The sequence below is a fragment of the Rhamphochromis longiceps genome, linkage group LG6, assembly GCF_057381845.1.
Source record: "Rhamphochromis longiceps isolate RC_006_pf linkage group LG6, R_longiceps_female_GT1.1, whole genome shotgun sequence".
In the NCBI taxonomy this organism is placed as follows: domain Eukaryota; kingdom Metazoa; phylum Chordata; class Actinopteri; order Cichliformes; family Cichlidae; genus Rhamphochromis; species Rhamphochromis longiceps.
The window spans coordinates 31,164,530-31,181,079 of record NC_140562.1 but is presented as its reverse complement, the minus strand read 5'-3'; the positions used below and the strand labels follow the sequence as shown (position 1 = coordinate 31,181,079).

At 39.4% G+C, this 16,550-nt stretch overlaps 2 protein-coding genes across 2 annotated transcripts; one reads left to right on the top strand and one right to left on the bottom strand.

The window, feature by feature from the left end:
• Window positions 1-1,708: 1,708 nt before the first annotated feature.
• On the bottom strand, window positions 1,709-16,250 carry pik3r6a (phosphoinositide-3-kinase regulatory subunit 6a). The gene is made up of 6 exons (XM_085408648.1): window positions 16,082-16,250; window positions 7,781-7,901; window positions 5,012-5,085; window positions 4,175-4,289; window positions 2,545-2,615; window positions 1,709-2,077 (listed from the first exon to the last, which is right to left on the bottom strand). The coding sequence occupies exons 1-6, from the start codon at window positions 16,248-16,250 to the stop codon at window positions 1,965-1,967; spliced, it is 663 nt and encodes a 220-aa protein (XP_085264774.1). The 3' UTR covers window positions 1,709-1,964.
• LOC146668320 (uncharacterized) lies at window positions 8,339-9,621 on the top strand. Its single transcript, XM_085408649.1, has 3 exons — window positions 8,339-8,857; window positions 9,114-9,434; window positions 9,531-9,621. The coding sequence occupies exons 1-2, from the start codon at window positions 8,652-8,654 to the stop codon at window positions 9,421-9,423; spliced, it is 516 nt and encodes a 171-aa protein (XP_085264775.1). The 5' UTR covers window positions 8,339-8,651; the 3' UTR covers window positions 9,424-9,434; window positions 9,531-9,621.
• Window positions 16,251-16,550: the final 300 nt, after the last annotated feature.

The following is a 16,550-nucleotide window of genomic DNA, read 5'->3' as shown; positions in this document are numbered from 1 at the left end:
TTCTCTCTGTGGCTCCCATCCTGTGAACTCTGCCTAACTCAAGACGTGATGTGGTCTCTTCCAAGAATTCTTCACAGAAATTCTTGGATACCCAGTCTGGGCATGTAGCATTCATTTTCAGTTGGTGGGCTGCTTTTATGTCTAAATGTGAAAATTGAAATAGAATAAACATGACAGACGCTCAAAGTCTCAACACAGAAGAAATGAAGGTCTTTGCAGAGCAGAAAGCTTTATTTATCACTGTGCAGCTCAGTCATAGGAACCAACATAAAAGGCAATATCTGCATGAAAAGAAAGGCGGTATGATGATTTCTTTCCATGCGAATTTGTAAATTGGCCTACCTTTACTAACAAAAAGCTTTTGTTCTAGGAGATGGCTCACATCATCATTTCACTTCATATCTCGGAGAAAGAGAAAATGAAGCCTTCATCAGAGTATACTGTCTTCTCAAAAAACTTGCACAAACCTATATTATGGCTAAGTTTACTTGCTACATCATATTTTAATTTGGCTGTTAGAGACAGTATTTCAATAATCATTGAATCCTTTCTGGACTTTCATGACGCCATCAGACGTGGTTGCTGAGTGATACATGACCCGAGGCTCCATGACAGTGCTGAGACTGATCAAAGGACCCAATCACTCAAGTGAAGAGCCAGCTGTATCCATTTCAAAGTCTAGAAAAGAACTGAAAGCTTGTCGAAGAGACATCATTTAAACCAATTAGATAGATTTAGGGGTCTCAAACAGAATCTACTTTAGAGACATGTATCCTCAGCATATCTACATTTCAACTGAGTAAAACAATCTCATGTTTACTTAATCTCTGTTTTGTAGATGATCCGAAAGAGTGCGGGAGAGTTTCAGATGCTTTGGAAATCCAGAATATTGAAAAAAATAATGGAAGTGGCAATAGTAATTTTATTTCGTTCTCCACCTGCCTTTCATGATAGCAATTGCCTTTGGATGTGTTACACTTTTGAAGTCTCATCTCTCTGATCCGTCCAACTTTCCTCACTGTTCCATTCTAAAGATGTGGGTTTCCATGGCGACAACTCCTCTTTGCAACACAAAGAGATGCAAGATAGCTTAATTGGTCACTACATCCATGAACTCCATGTCCTGTATATATGACTCATTGTGCACTAAAGACCTTTATCTACAAGACCCCACGTCCTGAGAGTACAGTGGCATATGTACGGCTTTGTGTCTCGATATTGAACAACACTGCTGTCATCGATGTCAACTTGTTAGGGCTAGGTTTAGTCATTTTTGCCAAAATCTCAAACACCAATATGCGCTTTCCTTTTACCCAAACCTGTCTTGCCAAAAGCCACCCTCCTTGAGCCTGGCTAGCTTACCAATCATTTAAGAATAATAGAGAGAAATAGATGACTAACTCTTCCTTCACAAACCACCACTATTCAAAAGGTCATACCTATTTGGATCTAGAGTCAGATCACAGGCAACTTCATCCTGACAGAGCTCCCGATTAATGCCAGATTCATTATTGTAGTGTTCATAATGCAAATAACATTATAGCGGTGTCTAGAATCCTGCTGACTCATACACATATATTGAGGAGATGACAATAATCATAGTTCAGTGAAGCATCCTGATATAAACCTGTGGGCTATAGTAGTTTTTTTTTTCCACTTTTACTTTAAGAGAACGTGCTAACTTACTTACAATGACCAGGGTTAGGAGGTTTCTGTCCTTCAAACCCTATGTGAAAATGACAAATAGATACAAATACACTGGGTTGACCTGCAAAGCCAAGACACAGCTAATAAATTAATAATAAAATAAATATAGATGAAGTTGCTTCCTGAATTCCTGGGATGGATAGCTCACTACGCTGTCATTGCTCGACCCATGCTTTAAAGTCCTTCTTGGAGCTAAAAGTGGAAAAAGGAGTCCTGTGGAAGAGCACTGCAGAGGAGCGCTGTCATTTGGCTTTAGTCTACATGATGGAGCACGTAAAGCCACAGCACTCTTTCAGGAGGGTGAGTCCTGTCTTGGTGAGGGGCGAAGACGTCTGCTGAGCCCGGGTGGGTGCCCTTCTGGTTGGCATACCTGTAACACGGTACAGTGAACTGTGTTGTATTTATGTATTGCAAAAGACATCTACATCTGTGTGCACACATACATACACAGCAAGATCAATCACTGTATACTGTATAAATAAGTTCTGATAATTAATGCATTTATGGCAAAGATCATAAGTGCATATCCTGATGCATGCTTAATCAACCAACTAAGGAAATTCCTCAGAAACTGATTCTGTTCATCTGGAAGAAGCGAAACCCAAGTGACAGCAGAATGCAGGTTTCCCCAACTAGCTAAGACTGAAGAAGTCATTTGGACGAAACATTTCTCCCACTGAAAAACGCTGCATCCAGATGAACAGAATCTATTTTTTGGGAACATAAATACATGCATTCTTCAGTCAGGTCTAAAGCACAGTCTCAGCACACCCATTTTCCATTTTATCAGTCGATACTTTCAAAAAAGACAACATTTCAGCTTTCATGACTGAATACCTGTCTTCTTCAGATTTCTTGGCAATTTGGACTTCAGAAAATCTGCCATTTCTTTATCTTCCTCTTTCTCCCTGTAAAAATGAATACACATGTAATACTACAATTACAAAGTAAAACACAAAAAAATGACAAAGCTGTTATGACCTAAATTTCCCCCTGTTCCAGGAATATTAAAAAGAAAATCTTTTCCACAGGTATTCTTTCATTATCCGAAGCATCCTTAAAAATCAAGAAGGCTGGTTTTTACTAAAGCAGAGAGATGAAACATCCTCCCCAGACACCCACTAAATAAGCGAGCTAATGCACCTCTGGCAGTTAAGATTTCCTGGCAAAGGTTTCTATACGCTTAGTGCATATTAGTGAATGTCGCAGTCTCATTTTGTGTTATTTGAATACAGCCCAAATGCAAATAAGTGTATATAACTTGGATACTTGCAGTGTTTATTGTATATGGATATATATCATATGTATTTAAAAGTGATATCTAATGAATTATATTCAGTTATATTACTATTAATGTCTCAAAGATAAAAACTCTCGGGTAAAGATCACAGAGAGATTTCTCCTGTGATAAACAGTCCTGATTTTATAAAAGTAAAGTAAAATAACAGAAGAGAGAGCTTTATATTTATGAGCATGGACAACGTGGCCTTGGGCGCTGTCACATGCATCCTCTCCTCTCTGCACCCATTAACGCACTGTCGTTCTCCTTCTTCGCGGCTCTCACCTTCCCAGCAGCCCTGCGGCTATTTCACAGCATGCCGTCAGCTGCCAGCAGAAAGCGCTGCTCAGACAAACTAACAGTGTTTTATACACTGTGAGATCAAACCTAGAAAACATGCTTATTATTCTACACGTGGTTGTCCACTCGCAGGCAACGTTAGATTTCAAGCTATGCAAATTAAATGTGAAATGTTTGAACCTGTGAGGATGAATATGCTACTCTGGTAGCAAATTCATCCTCACAGCAAAGCATCTGGGTCAACATTTTAAGATGCATTTATTTTCTATTGCTGCAAAATGGACAAACTGGAAGTCGATTACAGTAGATCTCAAAAACAACATGAACTATTTTGACCTATGGTAAGCCTGCTTTAAACTAATAAGCAATGATGATCCACTATGTGTCATTTCCACATCAGTTGGCTCATTAAACCTATTTCTTTCTTTCTTTCTTTTATTTTTTTTAAATCATCAGGAGCTCCCCTTGCAGAGCTCATTGATGCACCCTGACACATCTTTAATTGAAATGGCTCTCTGCTGTGCGCTCTGTGGGACCCTCTCTGGCAGCAACGCGCCTGAGGAAACATTCAACTTTTTTCATGGGGAGCAAAAGAACTCCTTTGTGGAGACATGCATATTTTGGATGCTGAACTGAGAGAAAAATTTATCAGCATTAGTGACTACTGAGGAGGTGCGAATCTGTGGCTTATCAGTCATTATGAAGATTTTAAGGAGGGATGAAAGATGAAAAAAAAACCATATCAAGCTTTTTTCCCTGCATCTACTTCCATGTGATCTGCATATGCATTTGGACTGCATTTTTAATGATTCACTCAGATTTCACGTGTGGAAGTGACCAAAGAACTCCAGTCTAGGCCATCTGTAAATGACTGAGATGAAAGCACACCTGAGACGTTCAAATTCAACATCATCCACGAGGAAATCTCTGGTCTCTACCAGCTTTTGGATCTGCTGTAGCAGCTCTTCCTCCTTCTGCCGGTCATCATTGGACTTGTCATTATCTGGAATAGCACGAAAGAAGACGACATCAGGACTATGTCCCACATTAGCTACTTTGAGTAATATGTTACTGTTTGTGCACGCAGATGAATGAACAGCTAACTATAATAACGCACATGCAAAAATTTTGATTGATCCTTCAGTTGACTTCAATCATTTATAGTTAAGAGTTAAAATGAAACCTATGGAAAAAGCAAGTCAGTATAAAGGCCAGAAGCAAAGGAAACACTTTATCAAGATCTTTAAAACAATGCACCTAACATTGGTTGAGTTCTTGATCAACCATCAGTGGCTACGTTATTTATTGTAAATTGTTTGCTTCATCTGTTAATAAAAAACAGCACTGCAGAGCAGGTTTGGAGAGTCGGATAAGATGTCCATAATTATTTTTGCATCCCTGTTGTTTACTTCCACTTGTTTATGCTAAGCCATAATAAAACTTTTAGATAAAGCATGAATATTAGAAATTTCCTGTCCAGCTGTTTGCCCTGGCTCTTTATGCTAACGTAGCTAAGCACTTGCTGGCTTCAGCTCCAAATGTGTGGTAGTGGAATTGATCTACTCATTCTGTTCTTGGCAACAGAGTGAACAAACCTATTCCCCAATATGTCATCATGATTTTGTTTGTTTGTTTGTTTGTTTGTTTGTTTGTTTGTTTGTTTGTTTGTTTGTTTGTTTGTTTTGGTCCAATAGCAGCAATCATGAACACCCAAAGGACTTCTACCTGGTATGGACACTAATTTGTGAAGCTCCTTCTTCAGACGAGTAATCTCTTTGCAGAGCTGAATGTCATCCATCCTGTTCAGGCATGATGGCGTAAAAGAAACACATGCACACATAAACAGAAAAAGAGCACTTATGTAAGCACTGCAGATGATGAAAATCACAGCACTTTTTACACTACATGTTCCAACATTACTTGTCAGTAACATATTTTGTTTTTACTAAAGGCTTTTTCTTGTTTTTTTCACATACATATTGCTTCATCCATATATATTGTTAAACAGAATTCATGGTCAGTAGTTTGCCAGGGTATAATGGTTAGGGTTATATTATTTAAAGACAAACCCACTTAAAGAGCTTATTAGACAAATACAGTTCTCATGTAGCCTGGGATAAAGACTAGTGACTCAGAGAATTGATTAATTCAGTCAGAGAAAGGCTTACTAATGGGACTTTACATCATCATTTAGCAGCAAACAGGTATTTGAAACTGATAGTGTCTCTGGAGTAAAAGCAAGCACTCAGTGCAAAATCCTCCAGGCTCTCCAGAGTTTGTGCATAAACCTTCATCCTGCCCCTGAATGTTCATGATGTTCAGCAAGGCCATTACCATCATTACCATCAGCAAGGAGTCATCGTTTGTAATTACCATCTCACTGGGAAATGAGATAATGACCTCATCAAGACATATGGACTTCTTAAGCAACCATTTTCTGTCATGGCAAAAAATAAAAAGAACTGTGCCTGCTGAACAAAAAACCAAAAACATCTTCACCATACACGAAGCACTACTGAATCCCTGGTTGCCATGTCAATAAAATGAGAAAGAGAAATATAATGTGGTCATCATTATCGTCTGGCCTCAACCCCTGCGAGATGCTGTCGATGACCCTTAAAAGTAGATTTATGGGGATGGACGACCGTATTCAAGAGTAAATTCTTGCTTCACTCCTGAATAGGAAAAAAATGAAATTCAAACAGAGAAAGCTTGTTATTGATCTTATATTTAACAAAGGAGGTGACACAATCTTTCTGAGCAGAAATCCCTGAAGCAGGTCTGAGCCAGATAGCCGTTCTCTGTTTCAGTGACCCTTCACAGAATCAGTGTGAGTGGATCATTACTGATAGTGAAGAGGGATGGAAGCCCCTCCGTGCCTTGCTTGTCAAGCAAGAGGCCATCGCATGAACTCTGTATCCTATGAACAGACTTTTATTACAAACCACACACATACACACAGAAAAGGCTACACACACATTCATACATATTACACACATTCATCACTGTCAATAGAAAAAGAGACTCAACGCCACACTTGTCTACCTGTTATGTCAGATCCCATCCTTACATGAGCATCTGATAAAATGGCCAATGGCCAAGAGATGGCGATTTGGAATGGAAACGTAACTTATTAGACAAATAAATAAATAAATAAATCCTGGTATTTGTTTGCATGAGGACCCCTGAAAAAATCTGCTTCAGATTGCTACTCTAGTCTACATGTCCTCCTTATCCACTCTTTCGGTCTTTCAGTCTCCCATTTTTCCATTCGCTTGACTCTTGCTTGCTACTCCACACACGTCACTCCTCGCATTCCCCCTGCCATCTGAGCAGGGCAATTGCCTATCTTCCAGAGGAGTATATGAATAAATATCCATGTATTAGCCAGCTTTGTGGAAGCTGCAGTGGAGCCATTGAAATTGTAATGGGGGTAGTTTAGGGTGTAGCTGATGGGAATTACAGACAAAAAAATTAGAGGAATTATGCCTGAGGTTTTATTTCTGAAACGTGTCCTAAATGATTACACTGCTCTTAATAGGGAAAGCATCACTGCAAATATTATAGGTTGTTTAATTTTTGCACTCATTAAAAACTCTGAATCCTTTATCTTCTTCAGATTTACTACAGAATCTACAAGTTGCCCTCCAGGACTGATGAAGAAAATCAAAAAATTGATTTCAAATAACATTGAGGTGCATTTGAAGCATCTACACTAAAAATGTACACAGTCATCAAGTTTCAAAACTGACTTCTACAAATCTAATTTAAAATTCTAGTACATCCTAGTAAGTAAATTCATGCCACTCGATCAATCAGTTAATTTTTTTAGCAACATTTGAAGGGTAAGTTTGGATAGATTGCCATGGAAATTTGGTTTTAAAATGTTTATGCATCAGCAAAAATAGGCCCTAGATTACAAATGCATGTTAACGTAATATTAGCATGATAACAAAGTGTCAACATCACGCTCAAAGGCAATCCTAACCACATCTCAGGCAGACCATTTTCAAAGATGTGCAGCTTCTGAAAAGAGCCCAAGATGGATATTTACACTCATGCACCACTGTGCAACCTTCTTGCTCTTATTTTTCTGCTTTGCAGAATACAGAAAGTGCACATTCTTGAATAAGTGACTGCTCTCGGTGCAAATTGTGGCACGATGTACAAAACAAAAAGTATATAAATAACTTTACATCGTCCTCTTTTTTATAGGCTTACCATTATACTCAGTGTAATTATCTATTAGATGTAGATTTAAAAAAAGACCCTACTTGTCAATTGTAAGGTTCGATTTCTCATTTTTACACACCTAGTGGTAAAGATTTAACAATAACACAGTTGGATCTCAATTTTTCATGCATTAATTTTACCTTCTGTTGTGCAATTTTAAGCATAATAATACTGACAAAATAAATCATCTGCCAGCTCAACTAAAATCTAACAAGCAATGAATTTTCACACCCACAGCAAACAATGATTTTAAGTCCTCACATGTATCTGAGCTCTGACTCTCTCCTAACCAGGACATCCCTGATCCTCTCAATCTTAAAGAGCTCCCCCTCGATGTCATCCACGGTGATGGTGGAGTCTGCCATGGACACCACGTCGTCCTCTGAAAGAGAGACAGCGAGAGACTTAGTCTTTCTGAACGTTGGACAAAAGACCACACACTGGAAAAAAATACAACATTCCTAACAAGGCATTTAGATTATAGACTCTTCAGTAGGTTAAAACAAGCCACACACAGATTAGTGATGTGTGCACACTTTTGAAGATGATCTACTGTGGCATTTCAGAACCATAACGCATATGAATTTGCATTTTAAACTGTATAAACAGCTGCAGCAGAAACTGCTGCTAGATGAGCAGAAGAGCAGAGTGTCACAGCCAAATTACCATGTGTCAGCAGCTGGCACAACTTGCATGGCTGTCGCCCCCACACACACATAACTGCATACACACAAACACTTTACAGTTTTTGCTCGTTGCTTGAACACTATAAACCCATGCTTATACTAAAGTAACACAACTTGAAGCTTTTGTTACCATACCTCAAACACATGTACCCATACCTTAAACAAAAGTGCTGCTTTGCACTCTGGTTGCAATTATGCAACACACTTACTCCTTTATGCAACACACATGGTCCTGCATACTACACTCTATTTCATACATAAGACACTTCGTTCAAAAATGAAATTTCAGGGTGCCATTTGGAAAACACATGTATCCAAAATACAAAACACATCGGGTAATTGCAACCACTCAAATATACACCTGAAGGCACTTACTTGCAAAACTGAACACCAATTAGCCAACCACAAAAAGCCCTCAGTTTAGCCATTTCAAGAACTTTGCAAGCATGGATGGAGGGAGAGCAAGAGGAAGAGGAGGAGGAGGTCAAAGAGGCCATGCACGGACCCATATTTCTGATGATATAAGAGCAACTTTGGTGGACCATGTCATCAACCACGGCCTGACTATGAGGGAAGCTGGGCAGAGAGTCCACCCACATCTAAGCCGTTTCACAGTGGCATCTGTAATAAGAAAATTCCGACTAGAAAACAGGTCTGTCTTCATCTCACTGCCTTCTACTCTACTCAGATGGTTTTTATAGTACTGTTCTACAGTTACCATATCAAGTGTACAGGGTATTGCAGGGTGCTAATGCTCCTTTTGCAGCCAAAGTGGTAGTTTCTGTGAAACATACCATGATTACTTATATTGAAGTACAGTGTTGTACAGTGGATGATACAGTATATACAGTAAAGTACTGTAAGAAAAATAAGCAAACCAATGACAATATGTGGTTGTATTTCTCTAGAATGACTCGAAGACCTTCTGGGGGAGGACGCCAACGCCTGTTCACACAACGGCAGGAACTTGCCGTTGTGGACCTAGTGAGGGCAGACAATGCTATCCGTCTCCACCAGCTACGAAAGCAAATACTTGCAGACAGGCAAGTGTTCAACAACATAAACCATGTGAGCATCACCACCATCAGACGCATCTTGGGAAAACACAGCATCACCATGAAGCAACTCTACAGAGTACCATTTGAGAGGAACAGTGACAGGGTCAAAGGACTTCGAGCTGAATATGTACCATATCAGTACCACATGAATACATTCTGAGAGCTACACAGGTACCCGTGTGATGGGGTGAGGGTTCTGTATGTGTAGCACTGTAGTACAGTAATATGTTCTCTCTTTTTTTTTTTTTTTTTTTTTTTTTTTTACAGAGAATCTTGGCCATGGATGGAGCTGCACAGCCTCATGAATTCATTTTCATTGATGAAGCTGGATTCGACCTGTGCAAAACAAGACGACGGGGTCGTAATGTAATTGGCCAAAGGGCAATTGTGCACGTTCCAGGGCAGCGCGGGGGAAATATCACATTGTGTGCCGCCATAAGCCTTCGACGGCTTCTGCATCATCATGCAAAACTAGGTCCATACAATAGCCAACATATACTCACATTTCTAGATCTCCATGATATAGTTGTACAGAACAGACCAGATCAGCCCAGGTTTGTGGTGATATGGGATAATGTCAGTTTCCATCGGGCTGCTCTGGTCCAGGCCTGGTTCTCCAACCACAGTCAACTTGAAGTGGTATGCTTGCCCCCTTACTCACCATTTTTAAACCCTATAGAGGAATTTTTTTCGGCTTGGAGATGGCGTGTATATGACCGCCAACTACATGCCTGCATGCCTCTTCTGCAGGCAATGGAACAGGCCTGCGGCGACATTCAGGTGACAGCAATCCATGGATGGTTTTGACATGGAAGAGGATATTTTCCCCGGTGCCCAGCGGGAGAAGACATTGCTTGCGATGTTGATGAGGTCCTGTGGCCAGACCCCAACAGACGGCGGGATCCATGAGCCCACGTATGCACAATTGTCATGATTTTTTGTTTACAGTATAGTGTTTTTTCTATTACTGTATTATGGGTTGTTTTTTTTGTTTTTGTTTTTTTGCTTTATCTGAATTCATGGTACTGCAATGTACAATATTGAGTAGGCCTATTTGCTTTTTTGGTTGTTTGCAAATGTGTCTCCTGAAAATATGCCTTCTGAATGAACAATGGAAATCAAAGACTGCAGTGCTTTATATAAAGTAGACTAGTGTGTTCCCCCTGCTCTGTAGGTGTTTGCATATGATGCAAGTATGTGTCATTTTGTCAACAGAGTTACATTTTGACAAAGGAATGTTAGGTTTTGATAGCAGAGTTTAGGTTTTGAGAGTAGAGTTTCAATTTGGTGCAGATGTGAATGGTATATTTCCCAGTGTTGTGTCATGTTTACTTGTGTTTAGGGTTTTGGCACAATGAGCAAAGTTTTGCAAAATGTGTTCAGGCAACGGGCAAAAACTGTAATTGCATGATGCGTTGGGCCAGGAAGTAAGGCAGTAAAGCTGTCAACCCCTTCCACTGCAGTTTTGTTTACACTGCCATGTTGTGCTGTACAAAGTCTCTAACTGCCTGTCACAATGCATAAAGAAAAAAAAACATTCTATTCCATGTTGTTATATTTAATGTTTATTAGTAATATTTCACATCATTTTTTAATTTTGCAGTTGCCTGCTTTTAGAATTTCCACATGTGCTGTTCATAAATAAAATTTACAATCTGTGGTATGTGACTATGTGATATCCTTGTTTTGCATAGACTAGAATACACGTACAACATTTAATACTTTTGTGTGTGCTGTGCTTTAAAGACATTTAATAATTAACTGCTGGCCGCAAAATAACTTACAATGAACGCTAATAGGAAGGAACAATGAAACAATTCTCAAATTATTTTTACAACATGCTGAATTTGTGGCATGTTGTAGCACAGAGATCCTTGATAACTTCCAACAAAAGCCTGATGGCTGATATATAAATAAAAAATAAATAAAGCACGGCTGTGAGGAAAAACACTTTAAGGGTGTTTATTTTGCATAGTTTGCCCACCAGAGGGCATTCTGTAACTTCCTTGCTGGCCACGCTTGTGGAAATGTAAACATAACAACCAGTTGGTCTGAGTAAATGGTCTGTAGCGCTTTACTTGGTCCTAAGGACCCCAAAGCGCTTTACACTATACACAATCATCCACCCACTGGTGATGGCAAGCTACAGTGTAGCCACAGCCACCCTGGGGCGCACTGACAGAGGCGAGGCTGCCGGACACTGGGGCCACCGGGCCCTCTGACCACCACCAGTAGGCATCGGGCGAAGTGTCTTGCCCAAGGACACAACGGCCGACGCTGTGGGAGCTGGGGCTCGAACCGGCAACCTTCCGATTACAAGACGAACGCCCAACTCTTGAGCCACGATCGCCCCATAGCCACGATCGCCCCCAGTAAAGTCGCAGAGCTCTATTGTTTTATTGGCACTTGTTGTGACAATAAAACAAGTTAATTTTTGAATTGCACTGTTATAATATCTTAGCAAGGAGTCATATTCAGTATCTTATTATTACTCCTATCCTATTCCAGTGTTTTTATAAACATATAATAAATATAATAATAAAGGTTATCTTATAACTAACATAATAAATGTTGGATTTCAGGTGTCTGAAAGAAATAAGAAGTAATTGGCCAACATATCAGCTTGTTAAATCACCAAATATCAGTACAGGTATCAGTCTAAATAATCTGACATCTGTCAGGCTCTAGATTTATCATAAGAAATCAACTGTTAAAACATTAACCCACAATAAAAAATTGCAAAACTTGCTGAAAATAGACACAATCTGTCCCAAAGCATCCAGAAAATTTTGTGTGGTACAAAAAGACAGTACTTCATTGAGAGCAGCTGCTGTACACTGTGAGCAGCAGAAGCAGCTTCACTGAACTCAACCAATAAGCAGCTGCTAATTCAAACATTAAACTGCAACAAATTTCTATCAAAACATTTATTTTAGCATGTAGATCAGAAAACACAGGGAAAAACCTAATACAAATCGAAGCTGACCTTTTTAAAAGTAGATGGCTGAAGACCGACAATGACAGCTACTGTGACTTTATAACTGAAACAGGTCACCTCTTGTCTTGAGTTGTTCCTTTTATCAGTGTAGCGGTGCTGGACACCTGTCACTTCCCTGCAGCGAGCAGCCTTACATTATGGGCTGAGAGGAACACAGCCAGGGAGATACCACTTCTGACAGTCTGTCCCTGTTACCTCCCGAGGTCATTAAAGTCTTTCTATATACACACCATCACTCAGTGGAGCTTTATTATGGAATCTCTATTCAAGCCTCAATTAGCCCTGGGGTGGGGCAGAGCTGTCTAGGTTCAAAGTGCAGTAAAAACACTTATTCTGCACTAGTCTGACAAAAAAGCAGAATAGAAATTCAAACTCCAGGGTGACTTCAGGGTAAAAGCATTAACCATACTTCACGATAACTGCAGGTTTACATGGACTCACATTGCTATGAAAGATTAGCTTGTTTTGTTTTGTTTTTTGCTGCATAAGAGACATCTGTGCGACATCACAGATGTGCGACTGGTCTTTTGTGTTTCAATATAATCATTTTTTCCCCCAGCAATTTGGTTCTACTGTCTTACTTAAAAACTGTAAAAACTAGAAATTTGTGTCATGAGGTTTCAAGAAAAGCATTTTGACCTTTGAGCCAGTGTGCTTTCTCACTTTATTTCCAACTATAGAGAATAGGAACTACTCTGACTGTCTATGGAGCCAGTAGGCAATTAGCTCAGCTTATAGCTAACACTTGAAGCGCAGGGAAATCAGTGTTTAACTGAAGCAATCTGTTTCAGTCTCTTTACCTGCTGTGCCAACTGTGCTCTTCTTGTTATCAAAATTACAGACATGAAATGTCTGCAGTAAAAAGGTGACAATGGATTGTAAAAAAATTAAGTTAAGTGTTCAACCTGTTTTTTCATCTTTTTGACATGGTCACAGCAGTGTGTGCATTTTTCCAAACATTTAGTGAGGCCATTAGCTTTAAGTTAGAAAGCTTTATTGTGGCATGATCGGAGGACTTCACACTTAGTTTTGGGGGTTTAGGTTTCAGTTAGGTGTAGGTAAGTGTTCAGTTTTGGTTCTTAGATGGGATATATAAGGTTTAGATATGGGGATTAAAAAGTGTGTTATTATGGCATAGAGGCAAGTGAAAGAAAAACAAAATAGTCGCTAACAGGACACAGCAGAGTATTTAATCAGCTGGTCACCTGGGTTTTACATAAATGAAATTCACTACTCTGCTGAACTTTCAGAAATCTACACTCCTACCTTGAGAGCTTCCCAGTCTCTCAGTCATTTTCAAACACTGTTTAAAACCTACTTATTCTCACTCTCTTTCAATTCTAGTTGAACAGGGCACTCTGACTTGTATTAACACAGCCTTATTTACTTTATTTGATCATTTTTAGTGTATATTTACTGTTGATGTAGTGATGTATGAATACAGTACAGCACTTTGGTCAGCTGACATTATTTTAAAATAAGCTACAAAAATAAAACTGACTTGTCACAAAAAGACATTGCAGCCACTTTGAAGATAAATATTACAGACAATTCACTACATGTATGCCTACTCTGGTATTGGCCAGAGGGGCCGATGGCGCGATATGGCAGCCTCGCTTCTGTCAGTCTGCCCCAGGGCAGCTGTGGCTACAACTGTAGCTTGCCTCCACCAGTGTGTGAATGTGAGAGTGAATGAACAGTGGAATTGTACAGCGCTTTGAGGTTCTCGAAAAGCGCTATATAAATGCAATCCATTATTATTATTATTATTATTATTATTACTCAAAAACTCGCTGAAGCTTCTTTTTTAAACACGATTATGGATTTTCCTATCTGGGTTAAACACTATAATGTGTCCTGATGTCGTGGAAAACTTTTGGGTTGCTTTTGTAGTGTGCTTTGGGTCATTATCCATTTGCACTGTGAAGTGTGTCCAGTTAGTTTAGCAGCATTTGGACAAATCTGAGCAGAGAGTATAGCCCTGCACACTTCAGAAATCATCCTGTTACTTCTGTCAGGAGTCACATCATCAAAAAACACTCGTAACCTGATCCCACTGGCGTTACAAGCCCAAGCCATAACACTGCCTCCACCATGTTTGACAGATGATGCGGTATACTTTGGATCAAAGATGTACTTTTCTTTTTGCATCATTATAGTGCAAAAAAGGACTTCTTTTCAGAACTGCACAGTGTCTTTTACATTTTTTCCTGACAAAACCTAATTTGGTCTTCCTGTTCTCATATATAAGCAGTGGTGTGCACCTCGTTGTAAACCCTCTGTATTTCCATTTGTGATCGTGGGCCTTTACAATGGTACGTCCACCTGTTGACTTGGTTAAATGTTGTGAAGTTTTTTTTCTCAACCATGGAAATTTCTCTGTCACTATGAATAAGGATTTTCCCATCTGTTTTTAACACTGTATCGTATCCTGAGGTCAGATCTATTATTACATGGGTTGTTAACAAGTCAAATGCACTTTGAATTATATCAGTAGACACAATATGCTCTGCTGCAAAGGCTCTCTAAGACAAGTAATTTTGCCACTGAGCAGTTATGACTCATCACTCGACTTCCTTTACACCTTCTCTCCGTTCTCTCACTCTCACTGCTAGTGTTTCTCATCTGCCTTTGCTTCGCCTCACTCTGTATCTCTCCTACTCTGCCCTGCCCTTCTTTTCATCTAAACCCCTAAAGATGTGAATTAAATTATGAGCTCAGTTTTACTCTTTTCTTTGACTCCAACTTTCTCTCTTACAGATCAGCCTGATTAGAGACCCCAAGGCAAACACAGAGGAGAGAGGGGTGGGAAAATCATTTAGTTTAGAGGAAAAACATAGAGGGCTTAACAGAGAGTCTGCAATAAAAAAAGACATTACAATAAAAAAATAAAAATAAAAACAGAAATGCTGCTAATTAACAGTTAAAGTCACTTTCCTTGAAAATAAATTTTCACTTGCCTTTTTTTCCATTCATTATTTGAGTACTAGACTGTTATTCAGACAAATCAAGTCACTGGGCATTATTAATGATTATTAAAAATTGAATTAATGTCATAATGAGGCATAAATGAGTTATCTTTTTAGTTACTAATAGATGATGCCAGCGTCCTGCCAAGACCCACATGTGGGCTATTATTCCTTATTTGAATAGCTGGTCTCTAAGTAACCTCACCTTACTTTTAATTAAGCAAGGAAACAAACAGGCACACACACACACACACACACACACACACACACACACACACACACACACACACACACACACAATGGACACCTGTGGATTCTTGACATTTTCTGAGCTGCAGCTTGTTCTGCTACTGGATAAATACATTGATCTGATCTATCAGTGCTGAAAACACTCCCAATTAATTGTTAGGGCCTATTATTGTGTGTTTTACAAATTTACCCATATATTTAGATTACATAGTTGTATAAACACAAGAAATAAACTTTACATAATGCATGTTTGTTAAACGAGGAACGTATGCTAATAAGCGCAAAATGATATAAATATATTCAAAGACAATGCTGTTTTTTAATATGCTCGATACATTAAATTATTACATTTAATCTGTTTTTTTTCCTTTTGTGTGTGTACAAAGCTAATGAGGTCACCACAAGTTCACCGAACAGTTAAGACAGGAGATACTATTTGTAGCAATGCAATGCTAATGAGAACATTTCACACTAAAACCAGAATGCACAGAATTTAGTAATGCTGCAGTAAACTCAAAACACATACACACTTAAGACGTCATTTAAACGTGACTGACATTATCGAAAAGTAATTATAAACCAGCAATTGTTTACTAGATAACCTGCATTGTGGGTGTCTCTGCTCCATTCAGTGCGCTCCAGTGAACCGTACTGATGCTTCTTATCCATCGGTCCAACAGCTGCTCCTCTATTCTCTGTGCTTCCAATCGCAGAGGCTGGGGAACAGCAAAGACAGCTACAGGGGAGGGTCTCGCAGTTGTTGTGCTTCATTAAGTCATCGCCAGTCAGTCAACAACCTGCTGAGGCAGAGACAGCGAGATGCTTCAGTGATCTCCACCCGCTCCGACAGGTGACGTGTGTGTGCGCGTTTGCAGCCTGCTAGTGTTACTACCTGGTCAACGCAAACGCGGATTGATAGCAAATAAATAGCGTCATCTGGTGGCACGTCACAGTGGGTTTATCATTGAAACAATCGATATGTGATTGAAGCCCAGACTTTTAGATTAAATTAAATGTTTTAGGAATTACAACAGTTCCCATAAATAGTTCTCCATTTTCAGAGGCTCAGAA